This window comes from Solea senegalensis, linkage group LG19 (assembly GCF_019176455.1).
Source record: "Solea senegalensis isolate Sse05_10M linkage group LG19, IFAPA_SoseM_1, whole genome shotgun sequence".
Taxonomy (NCBI): Eukaryota; Metazoa; Chordata; class Actinopteri; order Pleuronectiformes; family Soleidae; genus Solea; species Solea senegalensis.
Window position 1 is genome coordinate 17499608 of NC_058038.1, and position 16877 is coordinate 17516484.

General features: G+C 43.7%; 1 protein-coding gene across 7 annotated transcripts in view; it reads right to left on the bottom strand.

Annotated features, from left to right (window-relative positions):
• Positions 1–16536, bottom strand: part of LOC122785410 (caskin-1-like) — a 94399-nt gene extending 77863 nt beyond the window's left edge. For 4 of the 7 annotated variants that reach the window (XM_044051183.1, XM_044051181.1, XM_044051179.1 and 1 more), the window contains exon 1: positions 15654–16535. In XM_044051183.1, the coding sequence (XP_043907118.1) occupies positions 15654–15747 (94 nt within the window). In that variant the 5' untranslated portion in view covers positions 15748–16535. Of the gene's footprint in view, positions 1–15653 lie in introns of all 7 variants that reach the window. The other 3 variants (XM_044051178.1, XM_044051180.1, XM_044051184.1) reach the window with 2 other exon arrangements.
• Between the last annotated feature and the right edge of the window lie 341 nt (positions 16537–16877).

The window sequence follows — 16877 nt, forward strand, 5'->3', positions numbered from 1 at the left end:
CAGTATTTAGTTCCTCTACATATCTAAATATATAGTGTCGATGTAAATTGCATATCTTATTTTATTCTTTGTTTCTTAAGGTAACCTATGCCATTCTGTTCTGTTCCTTTGTAACATGAATGCTACTGCACAAGTGAATTTCCCCGTTGTGGGATCAATAAAGTACAATCTAATCTAATCTAATCTAATTGAATCTAATCTAATCTAAATTAAGAAATGAGAATTTATCCTCAAGAGCTCTTCCATATCTGTAGCTCATTCTCAACGGTTCACCAAGTATTTCACTACTTCAGGGAAAAACTGAGTGGCACAAGATCCTCAGAATCATTAGGATGCATCTTTTGGAGACCATGAATGCCTCACATAGCACTAGTATGGATAAAGAAAAACAAAGCAAAGTCAAAATCTGTTATTGTGTTATTCACAGTCCAGAAACCAAACACAGGCTCTATCAATTACAATCACATGCCCTCATAACTCACAAACACAGTTTTATTTTTGGGGGCAGAAACCCAGTAAACAAGACAGATGTTGGACCACCACAGTGGCTCCTCTGTCTGGATAAAAGGTGAAATACAGTATTTCTAAATCTGGTCCTGGACGCCCTTTTACTTTTTTAAGCTGCCCTCCTGCTCTCCCTCTCTCTCTCATCCAGGCTTCACTCTGAAACACACAGCAAACACAAAGCGAGATGAAGGCAGCTGTTGCTCTGATGGAATCTTCCAGAATGGCTTCTTTCCTCTTGTCACTTCAGGACGTTCAGATCCTGGCCCAGTTCAACATGACTAATCACCTTCAGCGGCTCTCTGTGACAGCAGCACACACTGCCAGCCAGACTGATTCATTGGGCAGGGCAGACATGATCCAGGGGGAGGGAGGGAGGGGAGAGAAATCAGGAACAAAAAGAGCTGTAGAGAGGAAAAAGGGATGGAGGCAGTGCAGAGCAGAAGACCGTGCAACCATAATGAAAAGCTAGTCCCCGGAGAGCAAGAGACTGGAGCTTTTCCTGTCGTATTTTTGGATAAAATGACCAATCAGAACAAACGACTCAAATGGTACAATCCATAATTCGTCATAAAATGTAGTTGCAAACTATGAATTTCCACCTGATCAACCTTCTCTGCATCATTCACTCATCGCAGACGTTCATACCATCAAGAAACGCTGATTCAAAGATACCGTTCATGCATTTCTACCTCGTGCTGCAACTAACAACCGTTTTTGTCATCAATTATTCTCTTTTTTTTATCCATGCAATGTCAAAAAAACATCACACGAAAAGTAAGGAAAGGGAATAAATCTTGTAGCGTTGGAGAACCTGTTTTTAATGGTGCCACATTTGTAAGGAAAATGCATTTGTGGGATGAGCAGCAGGGTTGAGTATGTGGGGCGCGCCCGTGAAAAACTTGCCACATCTTCTCTGCCAATGCCAAACAGCTCGGTACTGACAGTCAGGTACCTGATTGAGTCAGCGGTGAGTCCAGATTCTGCCAACGGCAGTTGGATCGTAGAGTCAAGAGCGAGGTTTATCAGAGACCACCTCCAGAATCTGGGAGTGGAGAGGATGGAATGTCCTGCCTGCAGTTCTGACCTCAAACCCCACGGAACCGTGGTTCTTCCACATGCTACTGAGGCCCCTGATTGCTCAATGAATAAATTGATAAACTGATAAATGTCCTTTAATCTTCAGACAAACGCAGGAGCAAAAGAAAACGCAGAGAATATTCACATCTACTTGCTTTTATGATTAAAAGAAATCGAGATGGTGAATATTAATTAATTAATTCACTTGCCACACAACTTTTTTTTTCATTAAAATAAATCTAGTTTAAATTCGAGCTAAGAGCACGGCCATGCTTGGGTGATTTAAATCAGATAGAAAAAAAAACACACTCTGCACGGACTGTGAAAAATGAAATGGAAATCAATCTGAGAACTTTACGAGACTGGAATGAGAACAGGGTGATATCGATCAGAGTGTGTGTTTTCGGGCATTAACACTGAACCTGACCACTGACTAGTTGCTAAGTTAAGTTGAGTTAAGTTAAGTTAAGTTAAGGATTGGGCATTAACTGGTTAAGGCTATGGATTAGGCTTTGTATGGGCTGTTTAAATGAATGCAGAGTCCTTCAAAGGATAGCAGCATAAACCTGTGTGTGTCTGTGTGTGTGTGTGTGTGTGTGTGTGTGTGTGTGTGTGTGTGTGTGTGTGTGTGTGTGTGTGTGTGTGTGTGTGTGTGTGTGTGTGTGTGTGAGAGAGAGAGCGTGAATGCACACATCACAGATCACATGTCTTAGCATGAGGTTAGCGGTCATTTATGAAGCAAACAGAGACGTTTCAGTTCAAAGACACAAGTGTGACAATAAAAAAAACATCAAGGGCACAAGTCACCCTGAGTACAACCCTCCTTCCTTCCTTCCTTCCTTTCTTTCTTTCTTCCTTCCCTTCTTTCATAAGGGCAGCGAGAGGCTGAGCTCCAGTTTTCTCAGCTGCTCTGAGGTTCTGAGGCCTGAGCTCAGAAAGTCTTTCAGTTAAAAGTTAAAAGTGTAATTTAGAAGAAGAAGTTCCAGCTTCCAGGTAAATAAACGTGACCCAGATTTCTGCCTGACACACGTGATTCTCATGGTCAGCTCGTCATGGAGTTCTGCAAAGGCCTGATAAAGACCCGGTCATTTGAATCAGGTGTGCTGGTGCGAGGCGACGTCGAAAGTCTGCCCCACACTCGAGGATAATTGGCCAGATTTCAGTGGCGATCTCATTCTTCTAACCACGTCCAGCGTCTCAGAGCAGATGAGACGGGAATTCCGGATTAAAAGCCCAGTTTTCAATGTCAACCTTACTCACACTGACTCACACTTCTGCCGCTTTTCTCTCTCTCTCTCGTCTTCTCGGTCAGATTTGAAAATCCTCTAGTGTGGGGCAGACTTAAAGCATGTAGGGCAGTGGGGCCCCCCGAGGACCAGGACTGAGAAACACTGCAGACAAGAACATTATTCATTTTACTGACAGTGTGACCATTGTTTTTTTGTTTTTTTAAAGGCATACTGTGCATCTCTGTTATTTTTGCAAGTACATGTATCGAATCAGGACTCGGTATCGGCAGATAATTGACAGTAAAAAGATTAGATTGTGATCAAGGGACAAAAAGCAGCACATTTTTCAATGATTCCCGTGGGGATCTGGATTTAAAGGGACAAGCTGGAATGGGTGGGTGGGTTTCTCTCTTTCACACTGGTTAATGTTTGAATAACTATACTACGCTCGTATACGTTTGTTGTTTGTTCCAATGATGCTGTAGGAAATGTGACATGGTTTAATGAAAAATCTATGAAAAAATATAAACCTGTTCAGTTACGTCGGCATCAGCATCAGCAGGTAATACAGCGGTTAGGATCAGACCAAACAGGAAAGAGTGGATCTCTGCGAATAAATGACATGAATTCCAGACTATATTAATAATTAAAAAGTGAAGCTGAGGTGAGTTACAGTTTGTCTTTGAATGTGATACCAGACTCCTCCAACATCTGCTCGCCACATCAGACGATGACACGCGCTCACTGATTCTTAAATTCCTACACAACCGTCTGCCTTGTCAGTTATGCAGAGCCCTGCGGAACATAAAGCTTGTCTTTTATCGCCGCGCGTCCACCGACTTACCACTGCTGTGTCTCTGTTTTTAATTACAACTGTTTATCATTTGGTTTTACTAATCAATACGCCACTTAAATCGCCAATCAATCGGGGATATTGTCAAACTGCATGCCCGTCCGCGCTCGGATGAGAGTGTGCACACTGGACATGTCACAAATCAAGTCACCCAGAGGCCTAAATCATATTATACTACTTTTTAATAAACTAGAAGCATAATAATTCAGATTTTAGTTGTAAATGAATTTTCCCTATTTGGGATCTGCTTTGATCCCACACAGACTTCCCATCCAAGAATATGGCAGAGTTCTGTGAGTGACTTTTCCTGTGAGCAAAATAAAATGTCATTCATCTCCTTTCTACTCTTCTTCTTCTTTCTGTTTTTTTTTTTGCAGGAAAAATAAACGACAAAAAGCATCCGCCTGTCTCAGTGTTTCCAGCTGGTTTCCTGTTGAACTTAACCTAAAATTATTCATCAGATTTATGGGCTGCGACGAAAATGATTCACTTGTGAAAGTGGCGGCAGAAATGCAGTTTGAGATTTTTACAGGAATGGATGTCTACTGAGTGTAATTAGCCCGCAGCTAAAAAGCACATTTTACATAATGAGAGGAAGTCTGGCGACTTACAAATCACTCAGTCGCTAAAAGCTGCTCAAACTAACTGAGTATACATTTACTCCTTTCACACAGCAATACTGCATTTCTGTTGTTAAGACTCTGGAGTTATAATAAATGAAAGTTCACAGCCACACACCTGCAATGATGCTCCGCCCTGAAGAGAACCTGCAGTAACTACGACCCCATTCAGACCGGACACTGGCGTCAATCGCGAGGGACTGAATGGTCCCAGTCTGTCCTGAAAGCTTCCTCAGATCGATCCTTAAAAAGAGGACACACGTGTCCACACTCCTGAGCTGCATGAACGCAATCTGTCCTCGGGACAAATTACAGAGCGCTTCCATAAGATGACGTCTGAGGCATCAGCACTTACATGTTAACCAGGGTTCTTGTATTTACCGTAACCCTTCTGGTACTTCTCATGTGGAGGATAAAGCAGTAGAAGATGGATGGATGGATACCGGAAAGCAGAGAAATAGATCTTTGTGCCCATATACTCATGTCATATGTACAGTATACGTGTACATATGACATATATCATTATATCGCGTGGAAAGCTCGTCCAATTACAGACTCCCCAGCGCGCCACGCGTATGTGACGTCAGCTTCTCAGCACCGCAATTCCTAAGCGGTCGAATAACTGCCAGATATGGAAAGTGAAAGTTATCTTGGAATATAGGAGGCAGAAGAACTCACTTATTGAGCTTTTTTTTGACAATTCTACAGCCAAAAAATCTAAAATAAATCGACCTGATTATCATGATGACCTTAAGATGAATGTTAAATGTTAAAGGTTGGTGTTAAATGAACTCTTTCCTAGGGGGCATTCTTCTCAATCTGTTGTTGTAATATCTCTGAAAGAGTCAGTGAACTTTAACACTGCGAAATTTACTGTGTGTCTGATATCCAATCCAGTGATTTTGACCAATATGGGACAGATACCGATTCCCATCCCTAATTTTTGCTCAGAATGCCCATCCCTACTCAAAATGTGACCTATGTGTGCATGAAGCAGACGCTTAGTTTCTCCTTTCGAAAGGAACAGAGGGAGATTTTACGAGATAAAGCATCAAAATAAAGAGACGACAACAGAAGTGGAAGAAAAAGACTCCCGTCTGCGTCCGAATATTGTTTAATGGCCTTCAGTGAGTCAGGAAATCACGTGTGCACACACTGTACAGCACAAACTGTGAGTGCACGTATCAGAGGTCAACTATATAATACGGACTCCCTGCAGCTGTGTGGGCAGCGGTCCAGCAGCGAACATCTGTTCAGCTGCTGGAGATCCACGCGTACATACACTAATGCAGGGCCAGACTCACCATCTGTCCTGCTGGCCGTCTCTATCAAGATGCATGTACGTACACGCGACGTGACCAATGCATATGTGGTGATGTTCTGTTCCTGCACACGGGAGCACACAACAATCACCGCACAAAGACGTCTGTCAACACAGCCTGAAACTGTTGTGTGATTATGATGGGTCATGTATGTTTTATCTGCCCAACTATAATCAAATGGAAGCTAGATGAATACCTGAGGTTATTCTCAATGTGTTTACAGTGGAGCAACACCAGTGTTGGCAAAATCGGTCAGTTATCGCGCAGAAAGTCTGGTCTCTTGACATGAGGGATGAGCTGATATGATACTAAATATCCCTATTGTTTAGATACTGGACAAACTCACGGTGTAAGTTTATATATATACATATATGTGTATCTATTTTTATATATATATCTATATATATACACATACATATACATATATATACAGTTGAGGCCAAAATTATTAGCCCCCCTTGTGAAATTAGACAAAACTCTTTATTTCTCTCTGGAAATTACCATTAACAACAAGTGCTTGTATTGCATTTGTTTCCAAAATGACAAAGACAAAAGGTCCACTAAGTTTGATTAGAATTATTTATTGATACACTGAATTGAAACAAGAAAAGGCAAAAATGAGACATCCAAAATTATTAGCCCCCTGGCCATTAATAGTCAATAGTGTACCATTTCTGAGCCACAGCTGACAACAACCTCTTAAAGTAGTTCTTCACTAGGTTGGCACAGGTCTTCTGAGGGATTTTGGCCTATTCTTCCATTGCAAATTGTTCCAGCTGGTCCAAATTGCGTGGTTTCCGAGCATGGACATTCACCTTGAGCACCCGCTACAGATTCTCAATAGGATTGAGGTCTGGGCTCTGTGCAGGTCATTCCAGGACCTTGGTTTTGGTATCCTTAATGAACTGTTGAACCAATTTCGATGTGTGCTTCGGGTCATTGTCTTGTTGGAAGACCCAGTGACCACCTATGGATAGACTACGAGCAGATTTCTGCATATTATTCCTCAAAATTTCAACATAATTTTCTTTTTTCCTGATGTCATACACCCGAACAAGGCTCCCTGTGCCCAAGGCTGCAAAACAGCCCCACAGCATGATGCTCCCACCACCATGGGAACTGTGTTCTTTGGGTTGAAGGTCTCTCCCTTTCTTCGCCAAACATACGCCACATCCATGTGCCCAAACAGTTCCAGTTTAGTCTCATCAGACCAAAGCACAGACTTCCAAAACTCATCTTTAGCTTTCAAATGTTCACTGGCAAACTTCAGTCTTGCTTTGATGTGCCGCTCTTTGAGTAAAGGGGTTCTTCTCAGACGATGGCCGTGAAGCCCATCACGATGAAGAGCCCTCACAACTGTGTTCCTTGAAACATCAACTCCAGAAGATGCCAGGTCAGCAACAATCATCTTGGCAGATGTCTGGGGGTTCTTGCTGACATCTCTGACGATTTTCCAGAGTTTTTCTCTCCAGAGTTCTTGAAATCTTATGCTTACGACCACGCCCAGGTTTGTTTCTTACTGAATTTGTCTCCTTGTACTTGGCAATGATGCAACGTACAGTGGTTCTAGACACTGTGAAACGCTTGGAAATGGCAGTATAACCTTCCCCCTTCTCCTGAGCCTCCACTATCTTCTTTCTGAGCTCAAAACTGATTTCCTTTGTCTTTGGCATGATGAGTAAAAGTAATCCCTCTCAATGTGCACATGTGCCCTGTTCCTTGGATTCCTTTTATGCTGATTTAATGCTCAGGTGTTGTCAGGAAGCCAATTGACTGCACAGGTGTGGTTTGAAACCTGATTGGTTAATTAGGTTTGTTTTGAAAATAAAAATTCATATGGGGGCTAATATTTTTGACCACCCCATTTTTCACTATATTTGATATAAAGCAAGCCAAAAGATGTATTTTATATCCAAAATGTACCAAAAGCTACTAAATGGCACTGGTGAATGTTAGATTATATCAAGTCTTATCAATGCTGCAAACATTGGGAAGAATTTTAGGAAAATGTTCCATAATTCCTGGGGGGCTAATAATTTTGGCCTCAACTGTATGTATATATATATATATATATATATACATATACATATATATGTATATAGATATATATACAAAAGGCTTATTCCAGTGCTATGAAAAATAAACTAATTTATTTCAAAATGATTATACACTTACACAAACATACTTATGGATACTATACTCTGTCAATAAACCATCCTAAATGTTACACACTAGACATTTAAGGTAAAATGGTGGCCAGATCTTTACTCCAGCTTCAACTAGAGTCTTTTAAAAGCATGGATCTGTATCTGAACTGACATTTCAAAGTCTTCCTTCAAAAACCCAGCTCTAGATAACTTGTTTATTCTGCAGCGACTTTCAGCTCACCAGACATTCTCACACAAACTCATACTCCATACTCAGTCCTGAGGGTGTGTCGGGGTGTGCGACACTTTTTCCCAAACTGTGAGTCCACACCCAGACTCTGTCACAGCCCTGTTCTTAGTGGCTATGCACTCGCAAAGTAAGAGCACCGGCATTCATTCAGCCAGTCCTGCAGGGAGGGGGTGTGGGGGGGGGGTCATTTCTTAAAGATTCTCATGTAGGCTACAGTAAAACCTTGTCCAGACCATGTTTGTTTGAGTTTGAGAAGCTTAGTCGGGAAAAAAATGCACAATTTCCTGCCTTTATTAGCAGCTCAAACATTTCTGTGAGCGCAGTGAGAATCTACCGAGTGTCGTGAATTTCAGGGCGTGAGTGGAAAAAAAAAAATCCTGTGTGGAAAGCGGCGCCGTGCACAGAGAGGCACAGTCACACTCTGCAGCCGCTCCCGGGGAGATGCACTCACCTCTCCAAGCCAACAAGCACCCACATATGAATTCAGCAGTGTGTTAGTTACATAAAAAAATATTCTCCTCTCACTCGCTCACACACTGCACAGTGATAATATAATATTCCCACAGTCTGCTCCATACCTCTCTGAGCCAGTACTGTGCAGACTGGAGAGAATATAAGGTGTCTGAGTATGTGTGTGTGTGTGTGTTACAGGTCTTACTCGTGTTGTGGGGACCTACGTCTCATTACACACACACACACACACACACTATGGGGACAAAAATCGAGTCCCTATGACGTCAATTCTTGCATTTTCAGGTTGTATCGTGAGGGGAATGATTGTAAGTCAGTTTAATGTCCTCTCAAGTCATGGAAACCTGTGTGTGTGTGTGTGTGTGTTGTGTCAGCAGTAGGTGGTTAATGCCACTAATGCCCCCTTCTGTAATCGGTGTGGATTGAACAAAGGTGGTCCCGCTGTGCTGCCCTTCTGATTTTGTGGGTGGTCTTTGTATCCAGACTAAACCCTTTAACCCATTCCCATTTTTAATCCATAATATCTGCTGTGTAGCCACTATAGAATAGAATAGAATAGAATAGAATAAAATAGAATAGAATAGAATAGAAGTCCCACTTCCTTCTTTTCCTTTACTTAACTTTCCCCTCATTTCATTCTTCCCTGTTGTTTCCCTGCTTTTACACTGTTTTCCTTTAGTTCACTCATTAGAGACATAATTCAGGTTTACATACAGTAGACACTGGCGGTTGTGAGTGGGAGACTAACTTGTTCTGATGTGAATGGGGGCAGCAGAGTGCAGGAGAAATGTTGATTCAACCCTATCTCTGTGGGGACATGTTGGCTGGTCCTCACAACTTTAAAGGGCTTTTTTTTCCAGGGTTGGTTTTAATGTCAGAATCGGGTTCAGGAGAGAAAATGTTTCGTAGCCTCGTACAAACGGCTCGACTTTAAAAAAAAAGAATCATCACACAAATCCTTCTTTCAGTGGTTTCCCGTGCTGTCAGACAACGCTCGTCACACTGTGACACACACACTGCACAGGTATTTCATCACCTTGTTCTCTCTTTCACCATTCCCATCCTTTCATCACCCCGCCCAGCACCCACGGCCTCGTCAAAAAGCACCCTCGCTTCCTCCTCCGGCCACCAGCTAGCGCTCTGACGTCCTCTTTCTTTTTCGGCCCTGACTTCTCTTCCACTTTCCTCCAAGCAAAAATATCAATCCACCTCTCAACTTCTCACTCACACACTCCTCCCCCCATCTGTTCTGTAATTCAATCGTGGAGCCAGCAGCAGCAGCAGCAGCAGCAGCAGCAGCAGCAGCGGGAGAGGAGGTGAGCGATGATGCTCTGGAGGAAAATGCAGTGTCGTCAGCCACATTCTCAATATCACTGTATCATTTCGACGTTTCCAAGACGAGACTGAGACCGTATCATACTCGGAAAATCTGATATGTTTTCATTGACATATGAAGGAGGCAGAGAGAGTCAATCTAGAGGCTGGAGGCTTAAATCCAACACAAAACCACTGTCGAGAGCGTTGCCACATGAATGCAGCAATCAATGCAGCATCATGCCATGAAATATATAGTTTCGTTGCAGCCATGTGTGAAATATTCACAGGATGCGATTAAAGAGATCCACGCGTGCACCGCGGTCCCCGATCTCCTTTCCATCACTCAGGAAATTGAACCCGAGTCTGCACCAAATCCTCATAAGAGCCTTATTATGCAGTGTATGATGTAAAAAAAAAAACCTATTTTTCCCTCAGTGAAGCACAGTATTTGCAGACAGAACTCAGTTAGTCACGATGAAGAGTCTGGCTGACAGTATGTGAAGCTTCCTCTCCGGCTGCCTGCTCCTTTGTGAATGTGCACTGGTGTAGATGCAATCATCTGCTCTGCTCGGCTCTGCCATCAACACAGAAAGATTGAGGGGTTGATGTGATGTGCTGGTATCTAGAATGGTGTGTGAGCACTAGCATCAGTATGCTCACCGACCAGTCTCGGGAGGAAGAAGACAGGCGGTGTTGTGTTGTCATGTAAGCAGGCGGCAAAGGGATGGAATCTGTGCCAGAGTCTGTATCATAATCAAATCTCCTCTCACACACACACACACACGTATGATAACTATCAATAGTGATTACACGTCGGGGTTGACACACAAACAGTGAAACAGCCCATTAACAAACACAGACCTCAGGTCACGCTCAAGGTCTGCTACATGTGTCATTATACAAACACACACACACACACACACACACACACACACACACACACACACTGCTGTGACCTCGTCTACTGCCATGAGCAGAAGGCTCGATGAGTGACAGCAAACTGATGATGGCGCTCCAGATGGTACTGGATGTGTTTGCACGAGTGCATGAGGTCGTGTGTGTGTGGACTTGTAATTGTGACCTCTTTAGGACCTTTCTCTGGCATAAAATACTGACCTTGTCAGGACCGGTAGTCCTCACAGAGACCAAAACTAATTTCTGAGGAACTGAATTGAGTTTGGGACTAAGATTTGAATTGTGGTTAGATTAAGATTAGGGTTAGGCATTAACTTTAACTTTACCTGAACTTTCTTGAGAAAAATAAGTGCAATTTCCACAATATTACATTACCTACATTTACCATTTAGTCCAATATTTACCAATATTTCACATTGTCCATTAGATTCTAATCATGTCACAAATTCATTCCTCTAGTGGACCGATTCTGGCCCGCGGGCCGTACATTTGACATCCCTGGTGGTTTAAGCGCTTCAAATGAATTGGAAGTCAATGTAGAGTCTTAAAAGGATAGGAAAGCAATCTTAGCTTCTGCTTGACACATACATTGCACACGTCTGTGCACACACACACACACACTTCAAGAGTGTTACCGCCACAAACCACACACACACACACACACACACACACACAGCTGTCCTGTGAGCTTTGTGTTTAATGCTCGATGACAAACAGGTCTGTGTTAACAGCCTAACGTTAGACTTCCCTGCTGTTTGACTGGGAGTCTCGGCTTCACTCTGTCATTACCGCTAACTCCTTCTGCTCTGATTGTTTGGTTTTTTTCCTGAAAGTAGAGACCACATGGCCGCCTCATGTCATATCAGTGTCCAGCGCACACACGCCATAGGAAATCCATCAAAATAACAAGGTCAGCTCCTAAATGTGTGGCACAAATGATTCAATTCAGTGTAACAATGACACTTAAAGAGACACAGCACTGCTTTGAAAACTACAGAACGGCAACAGTAAATAAATAATCATTTGATACAACCGTCTCTGAACGCACAACACGTCAAACTTTGAAGCAGCGGGTGTCCACGCGGGTTCTGCCACGTTATTAGGTGTCATGTGTACCTAATAAAGTGGCTGGTGAGAGTACAGCCTTAAATAGACCCCTGAGGACTGCTTTTAATTACTGACAGATCATAATACTCCATTTTTCAGCCAGTAAGCTGTGTGGATGTGATTCAGATCAAGGGCGTGTGTGCTGCGATGTACAACGGACCTTTCCTATAGAATGTCCTCTTTATGTCTGAGAGGACATTTCCTGCTCGAAGTGATCTCCGCTGTAGCTTTAAAGGCTGTTCTGTGATGTGTTCTTGAAAATATTGTATTCCCATGCTATTTCGGGCACTATCTATAAGCGATGGACTCTACTATCGCTCGTTGAGAAAGAGACATCAGTGTTTCAGGAGCAGACAGTCAGCAGACTGCATCTAGTCCGGGGGGTTTCCTGCACTCCTGTACACGTTCTTGTCAGTGGCTCCTGGCGTAAAAAATGCGTCACGCTGGTGACTTCTAAGTGTTTTTGGGCCGTGTGTTGCACGTCCTGCAGAGTGAGCTTTGCAATCTGTGACATCGCCGTGTACCAGTTCGTCTAGTCTAAATTAAAAGCTGCTTTCTGTACAAAAAAACCCACAAAAAATTAAAAGAGAGAATTAAAAGACATTTAACTCTGACCTCAAATCAAACATTTGTAAAAGTAGAGGTATGTTTTTCTCCACAGATATTTTTTCATTCTTCATCTGCCTAAACCATCCTCCACGTGTAAATATGCACAATTTGTGACCATGTACAAGATTTTTTTTGGGTGGGGGATAAGCTTCCTAGTTTCTGTTTTCTACCTAGACAAATCACATTTGAGCAAGCTTACGGGAAAATAGTCTGTGCTATCAATTTTTGATTTAATCTGCTTTCATATGCAGATGTTTGTTAAAAAAAAAAAGAGAGATGAAGCAAGAAACTAAACTTGCAAGTCAGAGTTATTCTCCTGTCTCACATTACTCATCAGACTGTCCTGGTCCACATATCTGCTGTCTGCACAGAACGCTCAAAAATGTCGGCCGCTGCCTCCAGGGACTAATTCATCACTAGATGATATAGCCAATGGGTTCTGAGATGGAGAGCATTAGATAAAAGGCGGCTCTGATTGGCCTGAATAATTGGAATCCCTGTGTGTGTTTGCAGACAGTTCGAATGAAACACCAAAAACAGGAATTTGAAGGCTTTGTGTTATTAAAGCTGCAGTGCATCACTCTGTTCGCTCTTCATGAACAGAAGCATTCATTAATCACGTCATCCTGTTTGTTGAGGGGATACAGCGCGGACAGGTCACCAGTACAACGCGGGCCCAGACAGCCAATCACTGAGCAGTGAAGACTGGTTGAAGTTTGGTTTGGTTAAGGACACAATACCTCGGAAATACAACAAGCTCACCCTCATTTTAAATAGGTCATTAAAAATGATAACTCTATACAGAAAGGCCCTCGCTCAGACCAGGTGTGAACCTGGGGCTTTTTGCTGTAAGGCAACAGTGCTTGCCACTACGCCACCATGTGGACCCTGAACAGAAACAAAGTAACATTATTTGTACGCTGTCAAGCACTACTATCAACCCTGACTGAGGGAGCGTTTGTGTGTAAACACCTGCAGTGCAGAGGCAGGCGGGGACAAGAGGCAGTTCTCCTGTCAAGCTGCTGAATGACTGGGAGGGTTTTTTTTGTGGCTTCTTGTTGGTGTTTTCATCCGTCTCACTTTACTGTTGCTGTTGTGTCGACCTTAAACAAATCACTTCCTGTGTGCAGGAATGTTGCCAGGTGACAGGAGATTTAAACACTATACGCTATACTGAGGAAACAGAGAGAGAGAGAGAGAGAGTTGTGCAGAGCTGATAGGCTTCCTCAACACCGTGTGAACTCATTTGACAGTGGTTTGAATGTGTTTACGTTACACTCAATCGGTCAAACTTTATTTATACAGCACTTTTCATACAAGGCCATGCAGCTCACAGTGCTTCGCAGGATAGAAACAAAATCGACGAAAACAACCCACCGCCCACCGCCCCAACAACTGCTTCTGCCAACATATGGCTGGTATTATGTAATAAAAACAGCAATGAAGAAGTGAAGTATGAAGAAGAAAGGAAGCGAAGAAGTGAGGAAACGCTGTCATGGAACTCACAAAGAGCCCCGAGGGAAAACACTGGAGACTCAAATATTAATGTGTGATCTAAACAGGAGGTAAAATAAGGTAAAAGAGAATTCAAAACATAAGTCGTAACAGACTAAATGTATGGAAATAGATAAGAAATAAGTAGGTAAATAAGGTAAATGCTATTTTCAGCTCAATAAAAAAAGAACCCTCTCTAAAATTCATAAAGTTAGTGCAGGCAGCCACAATCCTACAACGTTATTTGTAATCAACACAGGCTCATCTTATTTAAATGAGGCCCACCTGCCGTCTGAAGCCTTCTCTGCTGCGAGTGCCAGGTCAGACACTGCAAATCTGTCTGACTGGAACCATTTCAGACTTTGGTTTGTGAGGAGACCGTGTTAAACCCCAGTGAAGTAAAAACAAATGATTTTAAAAGGAATTCGAATGAATCACTTACTTTGTCTAAGTTTTAATGCTTTTAATCATGCAGTTCGGCCACTATACAGCCTCCCTCCCTCCCTCCCTCTCTCTCTCCCTCTCTGTTTTCTCTGTACTGCCCACACATCAGAGTGGGCTGTGGAAGCTAAACACTGTTGGTTGTTGTAGGGCAACGTCCACTGCAGAAAATAAACAATTAGAAGAGCATAGACGTACAGAACAGATTATAACAATATAATTACATTGTTGAATACTGTGGTGACGGTGTGACTTAGCAATAAAGTATATGGTGCAGGTAAAACAAATGGTTTTTCCATTATTGATGAATCTGTTGATTCCTTTTGCTCGATTAATCGAGTGCATGTTTGGTCCAACATCTTCAAATGTATTTGATATTCAGTGCAAAGGAACCACAACATGTTCATATTTAAGAAGCTAAAATCACATCAATTTGTTTTTAAATGAATTAAAATAAAATAAAATAAAACAAACCGAAACATCCACACCAGTTAATCGTTTATCAAAGGTGTTTTGTGGTGCATGGTGTTAATGTGTCTCTGCTTTGGCTTTGCTGCCAACATAACACCCCACACACACACACAGCAGAAATTCCCAAAACACGGCCAAATAAATTATATCTTAATGCCCCCCCCCACCAAAAGAAAAAACATTTCTGTACTACCTGGATTGTTCAAATAACATACATAAAGTAAATGTAAATAAAATCATTTAAAAATGTCTCTCTGCCCACCATGTACTTGTGTTATAGGGGTGTTGCTGTGCACATATTTAGTGATATTCCATATGTTGACATTGCCATAATGATACTTTTTTTAAAATTGAAAGCAAATTTGAACCCTGAACCGTCACAAGGCCACTGGCGTTATCTCTCACTCCTGAGAGTGAGGGTCACACAGATCTAAAAACACAGCCCTCCCTCTACCAACGTCACCCACCCACACACACACACACACACACACGCACACCCTCTATGTGTGTGTGTGTGCTGCAGTGCACTCAGTCTGGGGTCTTGAGATGTGCTGTCAGTCTCCAATCACACCACTAATCATCTCTGATACACCTCGATGCCTACAACCCCTCCTCTCCACATCTCCCTCTTCCCCACACACACACACACACACACATATACAATGCATACATCATGGGCCTTGTAGTAGCATCTCTGAGCGACGCTGTGTGAGAAAGAGCCTTCAGAGCTGGTCCCCCACAACCGTTAGATGGTGTCTTTTCAACATGAATGCCGTGTTCTGTGTAGTATAATTAGAGCAGAGTGGAGAGTGGAGGGTCTTACTTGCTTTCCCTGGCCGGGGCCTCTGCAGCAGCTTCTGCACGGTGAGCAGGTCCTCGGTCTTCACCGCCTGCAGCAGTTCCTGGTCCTTCCCCATCTTCCTCTCTGAGCCTCTCTACTCCCACAGCATCCTCCGACACGGCGGCGCTTCAGCCCTGCCTCACACCGCGGAGGGTGCGTCCACCGCGGCCACGAAAAGAACAGCCCCCCCCTCCTCCTCCTCCTCCTCTTCCTCCCCTGGTCCCTGTCTATAGTAGACCCTTTGGGGGTTCTAGCATGTGGTGATGGAGCGAGGGAGGCTGGAAGAGAGAGAGAGAGAGGGAGAGGGATAGATTAAGAGGGATGCGCTCGGGTATCCCCGAGTGCGGCGCCACTGGATGGGGATGAGACCCGAGGCTAGTGGGCCCTTCCAGATGCCAGTAACAGCGCGCTGGCGTCGCGTGCGTGATATTCTGAAGGCAGAGATAAATGGTCTCGCTCGCTCGCGCTCCTCATCTGCGATAGCGGCTGCTCGCTCTCTCTTTGCAGCTGCGCATCAAAACAACAGCGAGCCGAACTGAAGGCAGCTCAGTCAGTAAAGCGCACGGACGGAGCGAGAGAGTGAGAGAGGCAGAGAGAGAGAGAGAGAGAGAGAGAGAAAGAGAGAGAGAGCGCACACTGCGCGTAAATGACTGTGCGTCTTAGAATCGTGCGCGCGCGGTGTCCGTTTCTGAACCGTTCTCGTGCTCTGCGCCGTAAACACAATCCAGGGTTAATGTCGCTGCCGCTGCTGCAGCCATCGCATCTCCGCGTGCGCCCGCGTTCTCTATTTGGTAACGATATTCTCCGCGTGCGGGGGCAAGGGTGGCGGAGGGGGGCACGTGCACGCGCCCGCGCGCTCTACAGCTGGCCCGGCTCTTACTGCTAAATGGCTCGTGCTGCAACTTGGGGGCGGACCAGGAGCATGGTACTCTCCCGCCTCCTCTCTCTCTCTCTCTGTGTTTACAGAGAGGCTGCAGAGATTTCTTCAGCTACTGAAGAGTTATTGCATAAACAACGGGTTTCACTCGGTTTCACTGCAGTTTAATTACAATAAAATGATAACTAGGAGCAGGGCCTTGAATCAAAGTGGGCAGAGTAGGCCGATGCCTGGGGCCCAAACTGAGAGGGGGCCCAGGAATGATAATTTTGTGAAAATCCACTAAAAGAAATATGACATAAAACATAAAAGAGAGACTTCAAGCTCAG